The following is a 17,757-nucleotide window of genomic DNA, read 5'->3' as shown; positions in this document are numbered from 1 at the left end:
TGATATAACATACAATACAGGAATTTGGGTTGATCCAATTTTGGCATCACTATAGATTAATATTAAAGAGTTCATTGAGGTAACAACAACAGAGTATTTGACATTTATATGCCACCAAAAGCTTTTTGATTCATACAGGGTTTCCAGAGTCATGTAAAACCTTAAAACCCGGATTTATAATGGAACTGAACCCCCATTGACTTTCATAGTGGGAAATAAATACTATGGAAGTCAGTGGGGTCCATCAACTGTTTGGTTACAGACATTCTTCAAAATATCTTCTGTGTATTTTTAGGTGAACTATACCTATCAGGTTATGCTGAAACTAAAACCATAGAGCCACCTTTATTTATTTTTTAGCTTATCTATTTTATATTTGTTTTAGCAAAGACTGCAGTCCTTACATACATGCTTTAATGTACTCGGTAAATAAATGTGTAAATAAATGCCTAAAGAGTTACCAAGTGCTTGAACTTTAGAAAAAACCCCCCCCTATCCTGTCTACTGCCAATTATCCTAAAAAAATAATAAAATAAGGCAAAACAGCCTGATAAAACAGCCCGATAAAACGTGTGTACCGTCAGAAGAAAAAAGGAAAATTGCAAATGTAAAAACAGAAAAAAGTAAACAGAAACAGAAAAATCATCATCAACAAGGAAAAAAAAATGAACTTTTATTTAATAATACTTTACAGAAATGCATAACTTTACAGAATTGTAAGGGACATACACATAAAACCATTCTGTTTAGTAAATGCATTCATTACCTGATATATTAATATATTTATTTACCTTCTGATGTAATATACTGTATTATTTTTTATTTCTCTCTAATTGTTCCACTTTCTGTTAACAAGGACAACATGCTCTTGGCAGGCCATTGGAAATAAGAAACTTGTTCTTAATTTATTTGCCTGGTTAAATACAGGTACATAAATAAATATTCATAAATAAATCTATTTTGAAAATGCAGGCTTTTTGAAAAGATTTAATTAAAAGCCTTAACCAAAGATGTAATACTGAGAAAAAAATGTCATAATTACCACCCTTTATGCATAGAAATCTTGTTTATCAGCAGAAGCTCATTTATGGTTTTATTTTCAAAGTCTCCAACATGAACGCCTCTGCTGAAGTGAGTCAAGATGCCATCAAAATAGTGATGCCAGTGTCCGTCACTTTTCGCTCCAAACCCGAAAGCATTGACCTGTGTGAGAGATTGAAAAAATAGGACATCATTGTTTGCAATGCACCAAAAGTTAAAAATTAAATGAGTGTTTGCATGGCTTGCTTGTACAGTAAGTGCATGGCTGATTAGCAAACAGTCGCTAACCGTAACATCCAGCTTCGTGGAAATTCACACCCTTAACACTTGCTTATCTCACTGATGACAATGAAGAGCAAATAAAATGTGACCTCTTTTTACTATCTGCAAATCAAACCTTAATTTGCATATAGTAAAGTTGAAACCAACAACATTTACAGCACACCTGTACAAAACGCTCATGGTTTTCATTGACGGTGTGTTGCATATTGCAAACTAAACTTTCACTTGATCATTTATAATATGCACCACAAGTACAAAACCATATTCAGCAAGGATGCATTAAATTGATCAAAAGTCAGTAAAAACATTTATAATGTTACAAAAAATGTAAAGTTCTTTTGGACTTTTAATTCATGAAAGAATCCTGACAAAGTTTCCACAAAAATATAAAAGCTCAGCTGAACTGTTTTCAACACTGAAAATATGAAATTTCTTGAGCAGCAAATCATCATCTTAGAATGATTTCTGAAGGATCATGTGACACTGGAGACTGGAGTAATGATGCTGATCAATACATTAGATTTTAAAACATTAAAATAGAAAACAATTATTTTAAATTCTATGAATATTTCACATACTGTATTTTTTACCAAATAACTTCAGCCTTGATGAGCAAAAGAGACTTCTTTCTAAAACATGAAAAATCTTAGTTTTAGTACTTCAGGATTATTGGGTCTTTGGATCAGAGGCTCAGAGCCCTTTATTGTGCACTGTTTACAATGCATCTAAGTGTGTGTCAGCATCTACATAAAATGGATAATTAAATAATGAATGAATGCCATGAGTTAAAGACAGCGGCTGTTGTTGGCATCATGGATTTCAGATTAGCCTGCCTCAAAATGACATGTAAAACCAAAAAGATGTTGGTCCTTTTACATGTCAATCAAATGGTATCTTGCAAAGTGCACTAGACTAGACGTCATGCCGATAGTAAAAAGTCTGGCTCTGTGAGACAAGCATTGAAGGAATTGAAATAAGAGACAAATCTTTTACCTGATCACAGATGTGCAGGGCGAATATCAATGTAATGAAGCCAGTAGAAGGATATTTGCCATGTTTCTGCAGCCAGCTCTCATAAACGTATTTCATGAATACAGGATGGATGATCATCACCTTAAAAAACAACCAAAATAATTACTCTTAAAAATAAAAATTCTTTATATGCATTGATGTTTCCATAAAGAACCTTTCATTTGCACAAAAGTTTCTTCATAGTGGAGAGCTGTTCCTTAAAAATGTGTTTCACACTAAAGGCCCACTCACACCAAGGATGATAACTATAACAATAAAGATATCGTTCGAAATATAAAAGAATAGCAGACTCCAGACCACAACTATAACCGTACAGAGAAACAATATCGTTGGAATCACTTTCAGGACAATTTTTTCTTGCTGATAACCAAAAAAACATCAGAATCCATCCTGCTTTAAAGAGTTCAAGCACTTAAAGCTGCAGGAGACAAAATTACAGCGCATGCTTAATAACTGAAAAATATTGTCTGCTGGTGTGGATGCTATTCCAGGTATCGTTATAGTTATCTTTATAGTTATCGTTCTTGGTGCTAATGGGCCTTGAGAAAAAAAAAAAAAGACCAATGGCTTTTCTGTGGCATCGCTGTGAAAACCCCCTTTTGGAACCTTTATTTGTACACTTCAGGTGATTCTGACTAAATCATGCATATTTTAATGGCATTTGTTCAGAAAAACTATACAGATCAATACGTGAAAATCAAATGTAATATAATGATTGATAGATATGATTCTTACCTTGTCTCTGTCTGCATTTACTGAAGGTCTCACTCTAATATAAGTGCTGAGGAAAACAAAGATTCATTACATTAAGATAATTGCCATAAAATGTGTTAGGTGTGTGTCTGTCTGTCTGAAGGCTTTTTAATAATTCTGTGAGCGTGTGAGGAAACAACTGTACCGCGTGATGTGTCTGGTGGTGAAGACACTGATGAGCCAGCGCATGTCTTCAATCTTAAAGGGCAGAAGCACCAGATGGGTGGAGTTATCCACGTCTACAGCGCTCTCAGGATACAGAATTCGATGAGTGGTCTTAGATCCCACATCCTTCTCAAAACCTTTTGTAGGACCCTTATTTATCCTGAGGTAAGAGCATGAAGATGCATTTTTAACAGTCATCTTTGGTTGTATGCATCGTTGAGACTTCAAAAGAGAAAATAACATACCTTATGACAAAGTCATGGCTGTCTATTAGTTGACCATAGTGGGATGCCAGGAGGTTCCCAGAGTTCCCCACCACAGCACAGGTTCTGCAACGATCTGGACCAGCGTCCGAGTAGTGTTCCTCATCGGGGAAGAGAGAAAACAATGTGTCCACCACATCTGTGTAGTTAGCTTTAGAGGATTCAGACTGTAGACCCTATATGAATGGTAAAACACATGATCGGGTTTAAGAGCTTTCAGAATAGGAAGCTTTCACTGGGAAGACTCATTTTAAAGGGGTCATGACATGGATTTTTGGACAAAGCATTATGAAATCATTTACCATTTTTAATATGTTACTTTCTATATTAACGAAAGATGGTGCTCAGATGTAACAACGCTGAAGATGTGCCCTCCTAATTTAGAGATATACAGGCGTTTATAAACGAAACATTTCTACTCGTCGCAGGAGTTTTCCTCTTTCATTCTCGTGAATGTTTACATGCCTCCAGACGCATGTGAGCATGGCGCTGCAACTGCTGGCTGAAAAGCAAAACTCCCCACTGCCAAAATACAGACAGCACGTTACATGTCCCACCAGAGACAATAATACACTGGACCACTGTTAAGGCTCCGATAAACTCACAGCGAAGTTCGTTTTCGTTCTTCGTTTAGGGATAAAATGAAGTTCGAAGTACGTGACCAAACGATACTGTTATTGAACATCTGAAGCCATCCCCACTGCTGAGAGCTGTGTTAAGATGAATAGGCCTAAGTAAATGTGTGCTGCAGGCACACCTATTACATAATCGTCATGGACCAATGGCAGTGCGAAGGCGTTTGGCAGGCAAGCTGTTTCGAAATCCCAAAACAAACACCTAGCCAACTTCGTTTCGACCAGATTTTGTTCGAAGTTACGTCACATCAGTTTGTATTTTGGTTTTTCAATTTAGCTTGAAGTGTATTGGGGCCTTTACACCACAATAAAGGACGCATATCACTCTGTCCCACGTGCAGCTTTGGATCTCTCTGATCACTGTAGTTCATCTTATACCGACCTACAGGCAGAAACTGAAATCAGCTAAACCTGTAATTAGGACTGTGCACATCCATGGTTTGCACGTGTGTGTGTGTCCCTACTCACTACTTGGATGGGTTAAATGCAGAAGACAAATTCCGAGTATGGGTTACCATACTTGGCCTTCCTGTCATGAGAATACATGCATTCCTACTAGGACATTATTATCATTCAGTAATGATAAACCATGGTTTATCAGACCAGAACACTGGAGCACTGTGAAATCTCAAGCCGTCCCCATTGGTGGTCCCTATTGTTTACCATATGGAGAAAAAAAAAATACTATTGAAGTCAAACTAGAAACTGTTTGGTTACACAAATTCTTCAAAATCTTCTTTTATGTTCAACAGAAGAGAGAAACTCACACAGGTTTGAAACAACTTGAAGATGAATAATTCATTTCATTTTATGAACAGGGAATTTTTGTTTTGGTAAATGAAATTATTAACCGTGATCAAATCAACCCCAGTCTCTCCCACCCTTAGTTTTCAGACACCCAGAAAGAAGTCACTTACCTTCCACCATCGGTAGACGTCTGTCTGTAACACACTGTTTCTCCTGTTCAGCAGAGTTGGAACTGTGGGGTTGAACCGCAAGAAGAACCAGTCATCATCGTTCAGATCCGTGACACAATTATCACAAGCGCACAGACCTCCTTTGGTGGAATCAGCTGATGTTTTGAGGAAATTATAAATCACCGCGTTTTGGAAGAACATAAAAAGAAATAAGATGCTAAAAGTGAAGAGCCCTGTGATGTACGGATATCTCCATTTAGTGAAGGTAACCATATTTTCAGCTGGTTGAAGAGGGTTTAAAATCCTACAGCTGAGAAGAGAAAAAATACATTAGTGTGCAATTTATTATTAGGCACTCAAAGAATCCTTAAAAATGCACTGACAAAATGGCACAATGTAGGCTACTTTATTAAAGTGATGGAATTTTCCGTATTTATTTTTCACAGGTGTTTTACCTGTATTTTGAATAGCCTACCTGGGAGAAAATCACCAGTAGCCTAGCCTAGGCTATCCTACATTTTCCGTTTTTTTTTTTTTTTTTTACAGTGTGCATTAATAAATGTTACATTTATCATTATCCTCATCGCATATGATTTTCCATCTTCATTGTGTTTGATAGGTCAAAAACCATAAAGGTGACTAACTGTAGGCTACTGGAAAACAAGAAATGCCAGCGGTGGGAAAAAAATACAATGTTGAGTTCCGTATTACGGTATATCCATTAGGCGCTTTTTGTCCAGTATTTTGGACCTACACATTATTTACTGCAATTTAAACCAACTTTGCAAGCATTTAAATTAGGTAAACAAAGCGCGAAAGATGGCTGTGTTAAGTGGAGCTGTGTGCGTGACTGTTATTGGTAACATGATAGCCTACTCAGGGGAAAAGCACAGGCTAGGGAGAGAATATTCTCTGTAGTGTAATCTAATACATATTTCATATTTAATTTTCAAGACATTCATTGATATAATATAGTTTTTTCCAACCCTGTTCCTGCAGATACACAACAGTACACACATTTTGGATGTCCCTCTTATCTGACCCATTTATTTCTGGTCTTGGAGCCTAAACTAATGAGATGATGAATTGAATCAGGTGTGTTTGATTAGGAAGAGTTTGAAAATGTGTAGTGTTGGTGTGCCTCCAGGAACAGGGTTGGGAAACACTGATATAATGCAATCCCCAGCCCTTTGCCATACACTTAACCATCAGATATATAGCACACGTACATCACGGAGATGTCTATTTGATGTGCATGTTTACATCCGGAAGACATATTTTTAAGAGTGTTTGCTCATCTGCAATACGTCTATAGGACGTTTCCTGTCAGATGTCAAATAGATGTTTAGAAGATGTCTTTAAGATGTAATGATTTAGAATGATATAGAATGTATGTTAAACTGACATCTTCTAAACGTCTATTTGACATCTGACAGGAAATGCAAACACTCTGGGTATATAACAAACTGCTATCTGGGTATATAACAAACATATCTTATGCGGTGTATGCACATAAAATGATGATGTAATTTTTTAATTATCATATAACAGTTATGGATCTCAACTACTTAAGAGAATGGCATTGACTGAGAGGCCGAGTTTTTTGGGCAGATGCCGTGATGACCAACTTCCCGGCGGCAAAAGAGTTTGACTTGAGAAATGCAATTGGGGAGCATTTCAAACGAGCACCAGGGAGAGCAGGGGGTGGGGGGTATAGAAATAAAACCAATTAATCATTTATTCACTGTTGAGAGTTAAGAGAATAAATAACCCAAAATTTACAGTTATGCAAGTTATACCTAGCTATACTTGTTTAAAATATTTTATTTTGACATTCTTTATATTTTCATTATCTTAAGTTAATTTCCAATATTTTTTATTATAATCTTTTATTATAATACATTTTTTTATTGTATTTATAATATTTTATTTTCATAATTGTAATTGTATAATTAATAAGTGTCATAATTGTATATTTTTTCATTTGTTACTATCTTAAGTTGTTCATTTTTATATTGTTCTTAATAAAAGTTTTATATTTATTTATTTATTGGATGCATTGTCATGTATGTTTGTTATATTTGAGTAAACATAAGTTGTATTTTTTTCTCTATTACATGTAGTAATTCATTTGCTGTCTATTTGATGACTAGTCTATTCTTGGGCTACGTTTAGACGTCTATTAAATTTTCACTGACAGCCCAAAATTATGCTATTCACCAACTAAACATATCCTATTCAATGCGTTCACAGTCTCTTTCACGGGCATCATTTGTAGTTGCATATTCACAAACTGTTTGCTCAAGCATAGCGTTTTCTCGGAGTTCACTGTGTGCTTTCTACCATGCACAAATAAAAATGTCACTGAACTTTTGCTGTGTAATTGTAACAATGAGCATTCAAACACACCAAACCAACAATTACTAAAAACACACACAAAAACTCTGTTTTGCACGGGCATTTTGCACTAGTTTACCTTAAATCTATCTTTAACATAATTCTAACCTTATCCCTAAAACAAACACTTAACCCTCAAACAGCCCTTTAATGGTGTGTCAGAAAGCGAGGACCAGCCAAAAGGTCCTCATTTTACTCACTTTATCACTTCACTCAAACTTAGTCCTCAAAAAGATAACTACAAGTACACACACACAGAAATAAACTTAAAAAACTGTATTACATTAAATATGGGAAAACTGCATTCTAGTATTCAAACTGAAGAGTCATTTTCTAGTGTGACAAAGACAGAAAATAATATTATTATTTTTTTTAAATAGTGTTAAGTTAACGTACCTGATGTTTGTAAAAACACTTTTTTAAACACAATCTGGAACAATAGCAGTAAACCTGAAGAATGGGTGCCACATGTGTGAATCTAGTGGTAGATGATCAGGTTAAAAGGGATGAATCTTAAGGAGGAGGGGTTTCTCTTCTACACCTCCTGATCATACAACACTGTTTGCATTCACTTATCTCTGATATTAAATACATAGCTTTCATATGCAGAAGCCATTGACATTTCTATAGCAAATAAAATGTGTCTAGTATACTCAGCCATATATCTATAAGAGCTGATTATAAAATGAACATGTATTGAGCACATGAGAGTGATATGACATGCCAGGGTTAGTCTCAACACGGAGTAGAGGTGGAAATATCCAAATGCCTCACTTCTGATGTCAATACGTTCAAGTGATTACATCATGACTCAACAAAAACCTTTAACGTTCTGACAGTTACCCATTATGGCAAAATCATAAATTAATGAAACAGTAAGGCCTTAAATCTGTATATTATCAGTTGTTATTCAAAACTTTTTAACTATCTAAAATCAATTATAATCTGGGGTGGATCTAAAAAATTATTCAAGTATGGTGGCAAAGAGGTATGATATTATGGAAGTTTGCCACGGAATAAAACAATTTAAAATATAATTGTGACTTTCTCACAATTCTGACTTTTTTTCCTCACAATTGCACATCACAAGTTTTTTTTGTTTTGTTTTTCAGCAATTAAGATATAGATTTCGCAAGTTTATAAACCTTTGACAAACCATGGCTTTACAAAGGGGAAATGATTGTGGTGAAATTGTTTGCAGACATTTAAAACCCGAGGTTACAAAATAACCTTCAGACACACCTTCAGCTCACAAATTAAATTACAATCTTTTTATTTCATCCTCCTTATGAATCACATTATTTTCTCTAAAGATTTCCCTGAAACATACGTTGTCCCTGCGTCATATTACTGAAGTTTCCATTAAAAAAAAAAAAAAAAAAAAAAAAAGCTATTAGAGTTTGTATTTTAACTTAAATCAAGTATTATTTTACAGAACACACAGAATGTCTTACAGTAGCAAATGTTTTGGAAAGGAATTTATCTATAGTTTTCCTCTTTGTACATTGCATATCATTACATTTAACTTGTGATTTAAAACAATAATTTCTTCATAACGAGTCCAAGTTTTTTGTGTGTTGTTAACACTTGTTTCAATAATTACTGTGATGTAAAATCAATCTTGTTGGAAGGTCTGAGTAAAAAAAGACAAGAACAACCATTGATTCAAATTCCATTAAATGTCACATTATGACAAAAAAGGCACTTAACAGAGGAAAAAAGTTTCTGACCATCTAAACCTTTTCAAGTGGTCAAGGACTAGCTGGTTAGCAGGCCCTGAATAAAGTCAGATGTTATTCAGTCTGTTTTTGCAAGCAACATTGCAATATTTCATTAATAGTAAATGTTTTATAGTGCCCAATTTGTTTTTGAAGGGTCCTTAAAAGCATTAATTGCCATGAAACTGAACCAGCTGAGCAAGCGTCACTGATAAAGCGTCACCATTAGCATGGTGGAAATGATCAACGTAGACTGACCATGTAGCTTATATTATTAAACATAATCTACGCCTATTGTCTGGCAGCTGATATGCAGAGGATCTTTAAGAAGTAATTTAGACATTTTCTGGCTATTTACGTGCTTTACAGAAGTCTTTGTGAATGTGTGCTGTTATTGTGCTGACCTGATTCTGGATCAGAGCATTTGCGTGAGGTGTTTGGTCAGGTCTCATCTCTCCCAAATATCAATCAATCAAATCAATTTAGTAATGATTGCTAGCAGCTGTTGATGTGGAAGTTGTGTATAAAGGGTTTGAGACAGGCTGTGTTTGAAATAGCCATATATGCACTCATTCACTATTCTTATATGTTACTCAACTAATATAGTCCATTTGAAGGAGTGTTCGTGCATTAACCGACAGGGGCGGGTGTTGTGAGGTTTTCGCGTGTAGCCGTCATAGGCAGCCGTGCACGAGCGCAAAACCTCACAACACCCGCCCCTGTCGGTGATTGGTTGGAACACTATTTATTTTGGTTTTGAGTGTTGGTGAGCGCAGTTGTTTTTGTGTGCACTGCAGATTTCAAGCAATACAATAGTGTTTTGGTGGTAAAATAAATATATGTTTGTTACTTTAACAAAAAAAAATTTGCCCATTTTTTTTTTGAGTGTGTAACTGTCAGTGATGGTGAATGTTTAGATGATCACTTACATGACACATCATGACCAGTTCGTTTCTGGTTCTACTACAATATTTAGTTCTTATTGGCATTGGCATCTTATTGTTGGCATCAGTCTCTCATTGACAAGAACAAAGACAATCAGAATCATTCCTGAATGCTGTGACTTATTATTTTAGTGACCATCTCTTCCTGGAGAAGAACAATCCCTCCACTGTTTTCTGGTCACAAACCAGATTCCACACCTGTGAATAACACAGACAATACGATCTCTTTATTATATATCACTGAATGAGCGCTTTGTGTCCAGGATATGGATATGCCACCCTCGCCAACATCATCATCTGCCTGATGGCCATGTTTGGGATTGTGGTGCTGCTGTTTTCCAGGTGTACGCAGGTTTTCCAGATGTGCATCCAGTTCTGCATCAGCCTGGCCGGGATCCCTCACGGGAGACGCTCTCCTGCATCTGCTTCCCTCGGTAGGCGGACTCACATGTGTCTGAATAGGATGGGCTTCGTTCGTTGTTCTCATTGCTTTGTGCCTGTAGTTTTTAGGTCTTCATGCACATAAAGATGGACACGGTCACGAGGAGGAGAACCTCGACTATGTTTACAAACTCCTGGTGGTCGTCGGCGGCATCTATGTCTTCTATCTGATGGAAGCCATATTCTGCATCATCACTCGACACGGTCGTCATCATGATGGAGTGAGTGACTGAGTCTGCAGCCTTAGAAGAAAAGGCTCTATACAGAACCTTAAAGGGTTCTTTCAGGCGCTTCATGTATAGAATCTTTTAGTGGTTCCAATCACTTTGATGATTTTTAGTTTAAATAATTTAATGAATTAAACCGCACATAAACATACTGTACTTCATCACTAGAAAAAAATGAAATGACCCATTAAACATGAAAGTTTTATGCAATTATTTCACCTTATATAGAAGCTATTTGCCATAAAGGGTTCTATAAAATTGAGTCTAGAACTCTTGGATTCTATATAGAACCCCAGTGAGTATTTTTGTCTAAGTGACGCCAAAATGAATGGGAGTCAATGGAATGCTAACAGCAGGTGATGGCTTGTTAGCCAATAGCGGCCCCCGGGGGAGTTATGGTTTTCGAGCGCTGGATTGACCCCCTGGCGCTGATGCGGGCTCCGCAGCAGACTTCTTCCCAATAGTCAAAGCGGCATTACGTCACGAAAGTGCGGACTCAGAGGAAGACCGCTAGTGCTTAGGGTTCCATTTGAGACAGGGCCGACTGGATTGTTCACCACACCGGACTCCATTCATACTACCCGTATTCATACTATAGACCTTATGTAGCCCCGCCCCTTTTCAGGGGATTCTGCAAGTTTATTAATGAACGGCTTGTTTTAAAATATTCCCGGTCGACTGACATTTGTTAAGACATCTGCTTTAAACATTACAGTCCTCATGATAACTTTCGTTAACTTTACATTAAGTAAATCCACTTCAAAAGCTAATTACACCTGAACAGCAATGCCATAGAAATATACAGAGCGACCGCAAAAACGGAAGTTAAAAGACAAATTTCTAAAGATGGCGGCGCCCTCGTTTCTCTGGCGCATAAGGTCTATAGAACATACTTTTTTAACGGTCGCGAAGTACGTTCTAATTTAAATGTAGTACCTACTCACATAGTACCGCATACTTCCGTACTACTTAGTATGGGAAAAAGAGTAGGTGAGCGAAAAGGTATGTACGAATATAAAAGAGTAGGCGAGAATTACCTGGGTGACGTACTGATTATCGCGAGATTCGGACTTAAGTGCGTTCGAATATGCCTACTTTCCTACTATATAGTAGGTGAAAACAGTATGTGAAGGAAGCAGTATGTTCGAAACATCAGTATTCATAAAAGAGTAGGCGAGAAGTCATAGACAGTAAAAGAAATGGACACAGCGACCCCATTGGATTCAACGGAGACAAAGTGAAGCCAATTAGAAAATCTTACTTCCTGGGGGTCCAGCGTACTGCGCAGACTCAAACTGAGCTCGACGACGTAGATGTGACGTGAGCAAACCGTCTGTCTTCTAGTAGCTGTGCCAAGATCAATCTGAATCATTACCTTCCGAAACTCGCAGAGACGGAGAGCGTGAGTAGGAGCTGTCCATGATCTTGGAGCAGGAGAAACTTTTTGTAGGTGTTCTGATTAATTACTTTGTCATTTTGCCTCGACGTCCTCCCGATTGCCCGCGAGCTTCTCCTCCTGTCCATACGGTAATTCTCTACTGTGCGACAGAGAGTCGCGTGGCTGTGACGCAATCGTTAGCCTACTTTTACAAAAACTGCTTCTACAGGGCCATAACGTAAGATACAAGGTAATGGAGCATTTTATACATTGTCGTGTTTCTTTAGAAATAAATAATGGACAAATGGAGTCTTTAAACGCCTCAGATGTGAAGTTATTCGCTGTCAAAGTGACGCCAAAATGAATGGGAGTCAATGGGATGCTAACTGCAGGTGGGGTTCCGTTAGCCAATGGCGGCGTCCGGGGGTACTTCAAAATAATACAAATCCCTGCACCGTTGCGAGAAGTTCCCTAATGGCTTATTGCTTCCGCCCAGATTTTTGAGTGCTCAACCGATGGATACTTTTCTATCCCAGGAGGCCACGCGAGAGGTTACGTCATAAAAAAGAAGAAGAAGAAAAAGAAGAAGAAGAAGAAGAAGAAGAAGAAGAAGAAGAAGAAGAAGAAGAAGAAGAAGGATACATCATACTCGAACATGACGGAAAGGATGGCGGACGAGAGTGTTTTCAAATGTGAGTATTACAAATCAAATGATCGCATGTGTTGAACTACTGTACAGTAAACTGTTGTATTGTTGAAGGTGTAAAGATGCTATAAATTTGTGATTTTGCTGTAAATCACATTTTATTATGTATAGCTAACAGAGGAGCTCCAGTAAGGACACATAGGGTAAACGTACCTATTAAGGCCCTTTCACACCGGATGCGTAACGAAAAAGCGAAACGAAAAAGCGAATAGTTCGTGTGCGAATAGTTCGCATCAAAACCATTCACATCAGCCGCGACGCGAATTTGCGACGTCTGTGACGTTCAGAGAGCTTCAACATTCCAAAACTTTCGCGCGAATCGCGCCGACAGCTGAGAAAACATGGACACTTCATCATCATCATCATCATCATCCAGTCATAGTCATAGCATCCAGTGAAGACGAGCTTTTCATTTTATTTAAAAGACAGAAAAGAAGGTTTTGGGTGCACCCAATCTTACAGAACAGAGAGTCTGAAGGGGAGTATGCTTATGTGCACAGTTTTGTTTTGTTTTTTGCGTCTTCAACAGTGCGTTTTGTAATGTAACTACACATTACATGTAACACACGAAGTAAGTAAGTTAAAAATCATTCGACTAGAAACTGTAGATATCACACAAAGAATGTATAGTATAGCCTACTAAAAGCAGCCCTAAATAGTCTCACTGCATTTTGTTACGTGTTCAAAGTAAACACGGTCTCTGTCTCTATCTTTGACGATATAGTGTTAGCTTTCTATCCCAAATGTAGTTTGGTCTGCTAGTCTACACAGCACAGGACTATACAACGACTAAAACTATCACACAACACACTCACAGTCGTGATAACCGGTTGGTTGGCAATGCTACGCCACACATTGTCTTTCAAATCATTGTTCTTGTAGTATGTGATTGGCTGAAGCCTATTCTGTCGCCGCAAAAGTAAAAAAAAATCGACATCGAAGCGAAAAAAATAAAAGTCGTTTTTTCGCCTCAGCACATTCGCGTTCGGTGTGGAAGCGCTCATTACACAAACAGCTGATCAAAAAATAAACCCATCGCGCGAATTATTCGTGCGTCAAAATCGCGTCCAGTGTGAAAGGGCCTTTAAGCTCACCAAAATCTACATTGAGACATTTTTAGTGCACAAGATATTGGTTTTAGTACAAGAAGTTATTTTAAAATAAAATATTAATCTCTCACACTATAATATTTCATTTTATTTTAAATGACAAAAGTATTTCAATTAAGATGTACATCATTAAATATAAAAAGTCTGGCTGTGCTTAATGGGTACGTTTTGTACCCTTTAAGCACACCCCTGTTCCCAATAAGCTCACAACAAGTTTTATTAAAAATTCTTGTTTATTTTAAACAACCTTTTTAAGGAATAATTGAAAAAAGTTTTATTTGAAGGTACAGAGTCAATCACAAAAAAACAGAACACTAAAATCAAGCAACAAGGCATTCAATTTGATCAGGTAGCCTATCCTATTCATAGTGACGTGTCATTCAAACTCATTGCAACATCTAGACTAGTCCACGTTCAGCTATGTAACCCATATTGAAAAATCAAATAACAAAACAAACCAATGTGCTCCTTAAAGGGATACTCCACTTTTTTTTGGAAATAGGCTCATTTTACAACTCCCCCAGAGTTAAACAGTTGAGTTTTACCATTTTCGAATCCATTCAGCCGATCTCTGGGTCTGGCGGTCCCACTTTTATTATATGATATTTTTCCTATTTAAAACTTGACTCTTCTGTAGTTACATCGTGTACTAAGACCGACGGAAAATGTAAAGTTGCAATTTTCTAGGCTGATATGGATAGGAACTATACTCTCAAAATCGCACCTTTTCATTTTCCGTCGGTCTTAGTACACGATGTAACTACAGAAGAGTCAAGTTTTAAATAGGAAAAATATCGAAACTCTTTGGTCATTTTTTTGAGAGAGATGCTAATGGTCTTGTCCGGTTCAATTCATTATGCTAAGCTATGCTAAAAGTGGTACCGCCAGACCCAGAGATCGGCTGAATGGATTCAAAAAACGGTAAAACTCAACTGTTTAACTCTGGGGGAGTTGTAAAATGAGCTTATTTCCAAAAAAAGTGGAGTATCCCTTTAACTCTCTGGGTCAGAGCTTTCCTGTCTACTCCAAACTTCTTGGACAGATACGACAGGTTTCTGATGGCTCCTTCTTTGTATGACATGCCTCTTTCATCTTTGGGCATACACTATAGTTTCGTCTAGCTTTTGTCATCTTAAGACTGTGAAAATAAGTTTAATAATAATTTTTTTGAAGATTAACATATACATATAATAAACATATAATATTTAAATTCTGATTATTAAGTATTTACATAGACGTTTAATGTGGGTGAGCTTAAAGGGAGCACACACTGTGCTTAATTGGAGCAAAAACAATTTTTAATTAATAAATATTAAATTTAAATTTAAAGGAAAATATTTAGCTAAATTAATAATCTAGGTAATGTATTAAGTTTATACCAATTTTAATATGAACAACTATTATTGACAATATCTATGAAATTATGATTTTTCTAAGTGATGTCACACTGAAGCTGTGTGATTGTCATAGTAGTGCACCCTTTAAGCTCACCTAACAATAATATGAATTCTTTAAAAATTACAGCAGTTTAAAACCACAGACTATCAATAAAATGTAAAAGTATAATATTATGGATTTAAAAGTAGAGCCCGACCGATATGGATTTTTGGGCGCCGATGCCGATACCGATAAAAAAAAGCCAGATACCGATATATCGGCCGATATTATTTATGTGTATATTATAATACAGTAGCAATATTATTTATGTGTATTATAGTACAGTAAGTTTGGACACACTTTACAATTGGTGTGTACAAACTTTTGATGGGTACTAGAGCCCAACCGATAAAGGATTTTGAAGGCCGATACCGGTACAAATATTTGTTGGTTTTAAAATCCGATATTCCGATATATCGGACGATATTTTTTATTTTTTTTCAGAAACGCGCAACAAAACATTAACAAATTTCCCTAACATTAGTTATTTGTAGTTATTTATGAGTTTTAACTAAAATAATATGATAATGCATTTTAAAAAGAAACTTGTTTCTTTTATTGTCACAACAGAACAGAGGAACATCAAAATATATTAAAGTTCTGATAAATAAAATGTATAAAAATACAAACTTAAGATTTTTTTTTAAGACTAAACGTTTAGTCCTTTGAACAAAAACAACAATTTCACATTCAAATTGACAACAAATTCAAATTGTCATAATTTACTCTCTCAAGTTGTTTTTTTCTTCTGTTGAAAATAAGTTATTTGGATGAATGTGGGTAACCAAACAGTTGATGTACCCCAGTGACTTCCATAGTATATTTTTCTCCTTTGGAAGTCAATGGGGACCAGCTACTGTTTGGTTACCCACATTCTTCAAACTATTAATATTAGAAAAATATTAGAAGGAAATTAATACAGTTGGAACAACATTAGAGTGCCTGTAAATAATGAGATCATTTTTATTATTGGGTGAACTATCCCTTTAAGGACAAGCGGCAATGTGTTTACAATTGCTACTGTCTCTTTAAGAGCTGAGCACGACACGTCTAATGTACACGCATTTGACAAGCAGATTTTCTCTCAATTTTGCCTTCACTTTAGACAACCGACTTTGTTTATGTAAATCTTGTGTGTATTTAACAGTATTAGCACAATAATACTCGAAAGATAACTTAGTCCAGTATCCAGGCGCTGGTAGAAAGGTTTTTAGTGCATGTGAGCTTCATGTACGCGCTGAGAAACGCACACGTTAGAACAGCGCATCAGCATTTAAAATTAAATGTTTAACCGACAAAGCATTAAAGCACATGCACATTATGAACTTTTGTGAACTGCAGTGTTAACATTTTATGTGAATATAGCCTACGTCGCGTTGTTCCGCTTCACTCTCGGCTTATTTAACCGCAGCAAAACTGGACATGAGTCACGAATTTTGTCATCCTTATTTGAGTTAAGAGAACTGATAGGGATGTTCTTTTAATTGTTATTCAAGCAATGTATGTCTCGTGACTCGTGAGTCGTTACCAACTCACCATGAACACACTTCACCGATGATGATCTCACTCGCGGTTCTCTCTGCCCGACTCTGGCTGGATCAGCAGGTTGCAGAATGTGTGGCGCGTTATACACGAGTGTTGCCAACAGGGACGGTGTAGAGTGCCCTCTGGTGGACAAACTATACAACGCCAACACTCATAACATGGTTGAAGGGTGTTTCGTCCGTTTTTATTTTATTTTTGAAATATTCATTTATCGGCCGTTATAAATGCCGATACCGATAGTTTTGAAAATGCCTAATATCGGCCGATATATCGGTCGGGCTCTAAAAGTACAAGCCATTAATGCCTGTGAAGTAATATATTAGTGTAGCACACAATCTTATACAGCTAGTAAGCTAGCTATGTTCGTAGCATCTGGGCTATGTTGCTAAAACTATCTTTTAGATCTAACTGTAATTATTTCCCACATCCAGGTTCCAGGTTATAATATGCAAAAGTCTAAACATTAATCTCTTAATTTTGCAATAAGAAGATGTACTTCTTCAAAATAAAGGCTTAAACATATAAAAAATGCACATTTGAGGGGCTCCTCTTCTGGTGAAAGTTTTCAGACAGCTTTCAAAATAGCCGCCAGACAGTGTGAACACATGGACACACATATCTCAGTGTGCAATGGTCTGATTGGTTTAAAATTACAGGAGGTATATAGTAACAAACACATCAATTGGTTAATACATCAAATAGGATAATACATTGCTGTTTCTTTTTATAATCTGAGCTCCAAGATGGTAGTGTGCTTAATGGGTACT

At 36.6% G+C, this 17,757-nt stretch overlaps 1 protein-coding gene across 2 annotated transcripts; it reads right to left on the bottom strand.

Moving 5' to 3' along the window:
• Positions 1–650: 650 nt before the first annotated feature.
• Positions 651–9,734, bottom strand: LOC307162921 (CMP-N-acetylneuraminate-beta-galactosamide-alpha-2,3-sialyltransferase 1-like). 2 transcript variants are annotated; one of them, XM_079878673.1, is made up of 7 exons: positions 9,608–9,734; positions 5,089–5,398; positions 3,519–3,712; positions 3,254–3,433; positions 3,091–3,136; positions 2,317–2,436; positions 651–1,203 (listed from the first exon to the last, which is right to left on the bottom strand). In XM_079878673.1, the coding sequence occupies exons 2-7, from the start codon at positions 5,359–5,361 to the stop codon at positions 1,039–1,041; spliced, it is 978 nt and encodes a 325-aa protein (XP_079734799.1). In that variant the 5' UTR covers positions 5,362–5,398; positions 9,608–9,734; the 3' UTR covers positions 651–1,038. The 2 variants fall into 2 exon arrangements, with proteins under 2 accessions (XP_079734799.1, XP_079734800.1); XM_079878674.1 differs by lacking the exon at positions 9,608–9,734 and adding an exon at positions 7,882–7,967.
• Positions 9,735–17,757: the final 8,023 nt, after the last annotated feature.

This window comes from Squalius cephalus (genome assembly GCF_949319135.1).
Source record: "Squalius cephalus genome assembly, chromosome: 8".
NCBI lineage: Eukaryota > Metazoa > Chordata > Actinopteri > Cypriniformes > Leuciscidae > Squalius > Squalius cephalus.
This window is presented reverse-complemented; position numbering and strand designations above follow the sequence as displayed.

Coding starts and splice junctions, on each gene's coding strand:
- LOC307162921 (XM_079878673.1), bottom strand. CDS start 5,361: ATGGTTACCTTCACTAAATGGAGATATCCGTACATCACAGGGCTCTTC. Junction 3,713..5,088: donor ACGTCTACCGATGGTGGAAG/GTAAGTGACTTC, acceptor CCATTCATATAG/GGTCTACAGTCTGAATCCTC. Junction 3,434..3,518: donor AGCCATGACTTTGTCATAAG/GTATGTTATTTT, acceptor CTCTTACCTCAG/GATAAATAAGGGTCCTACAA.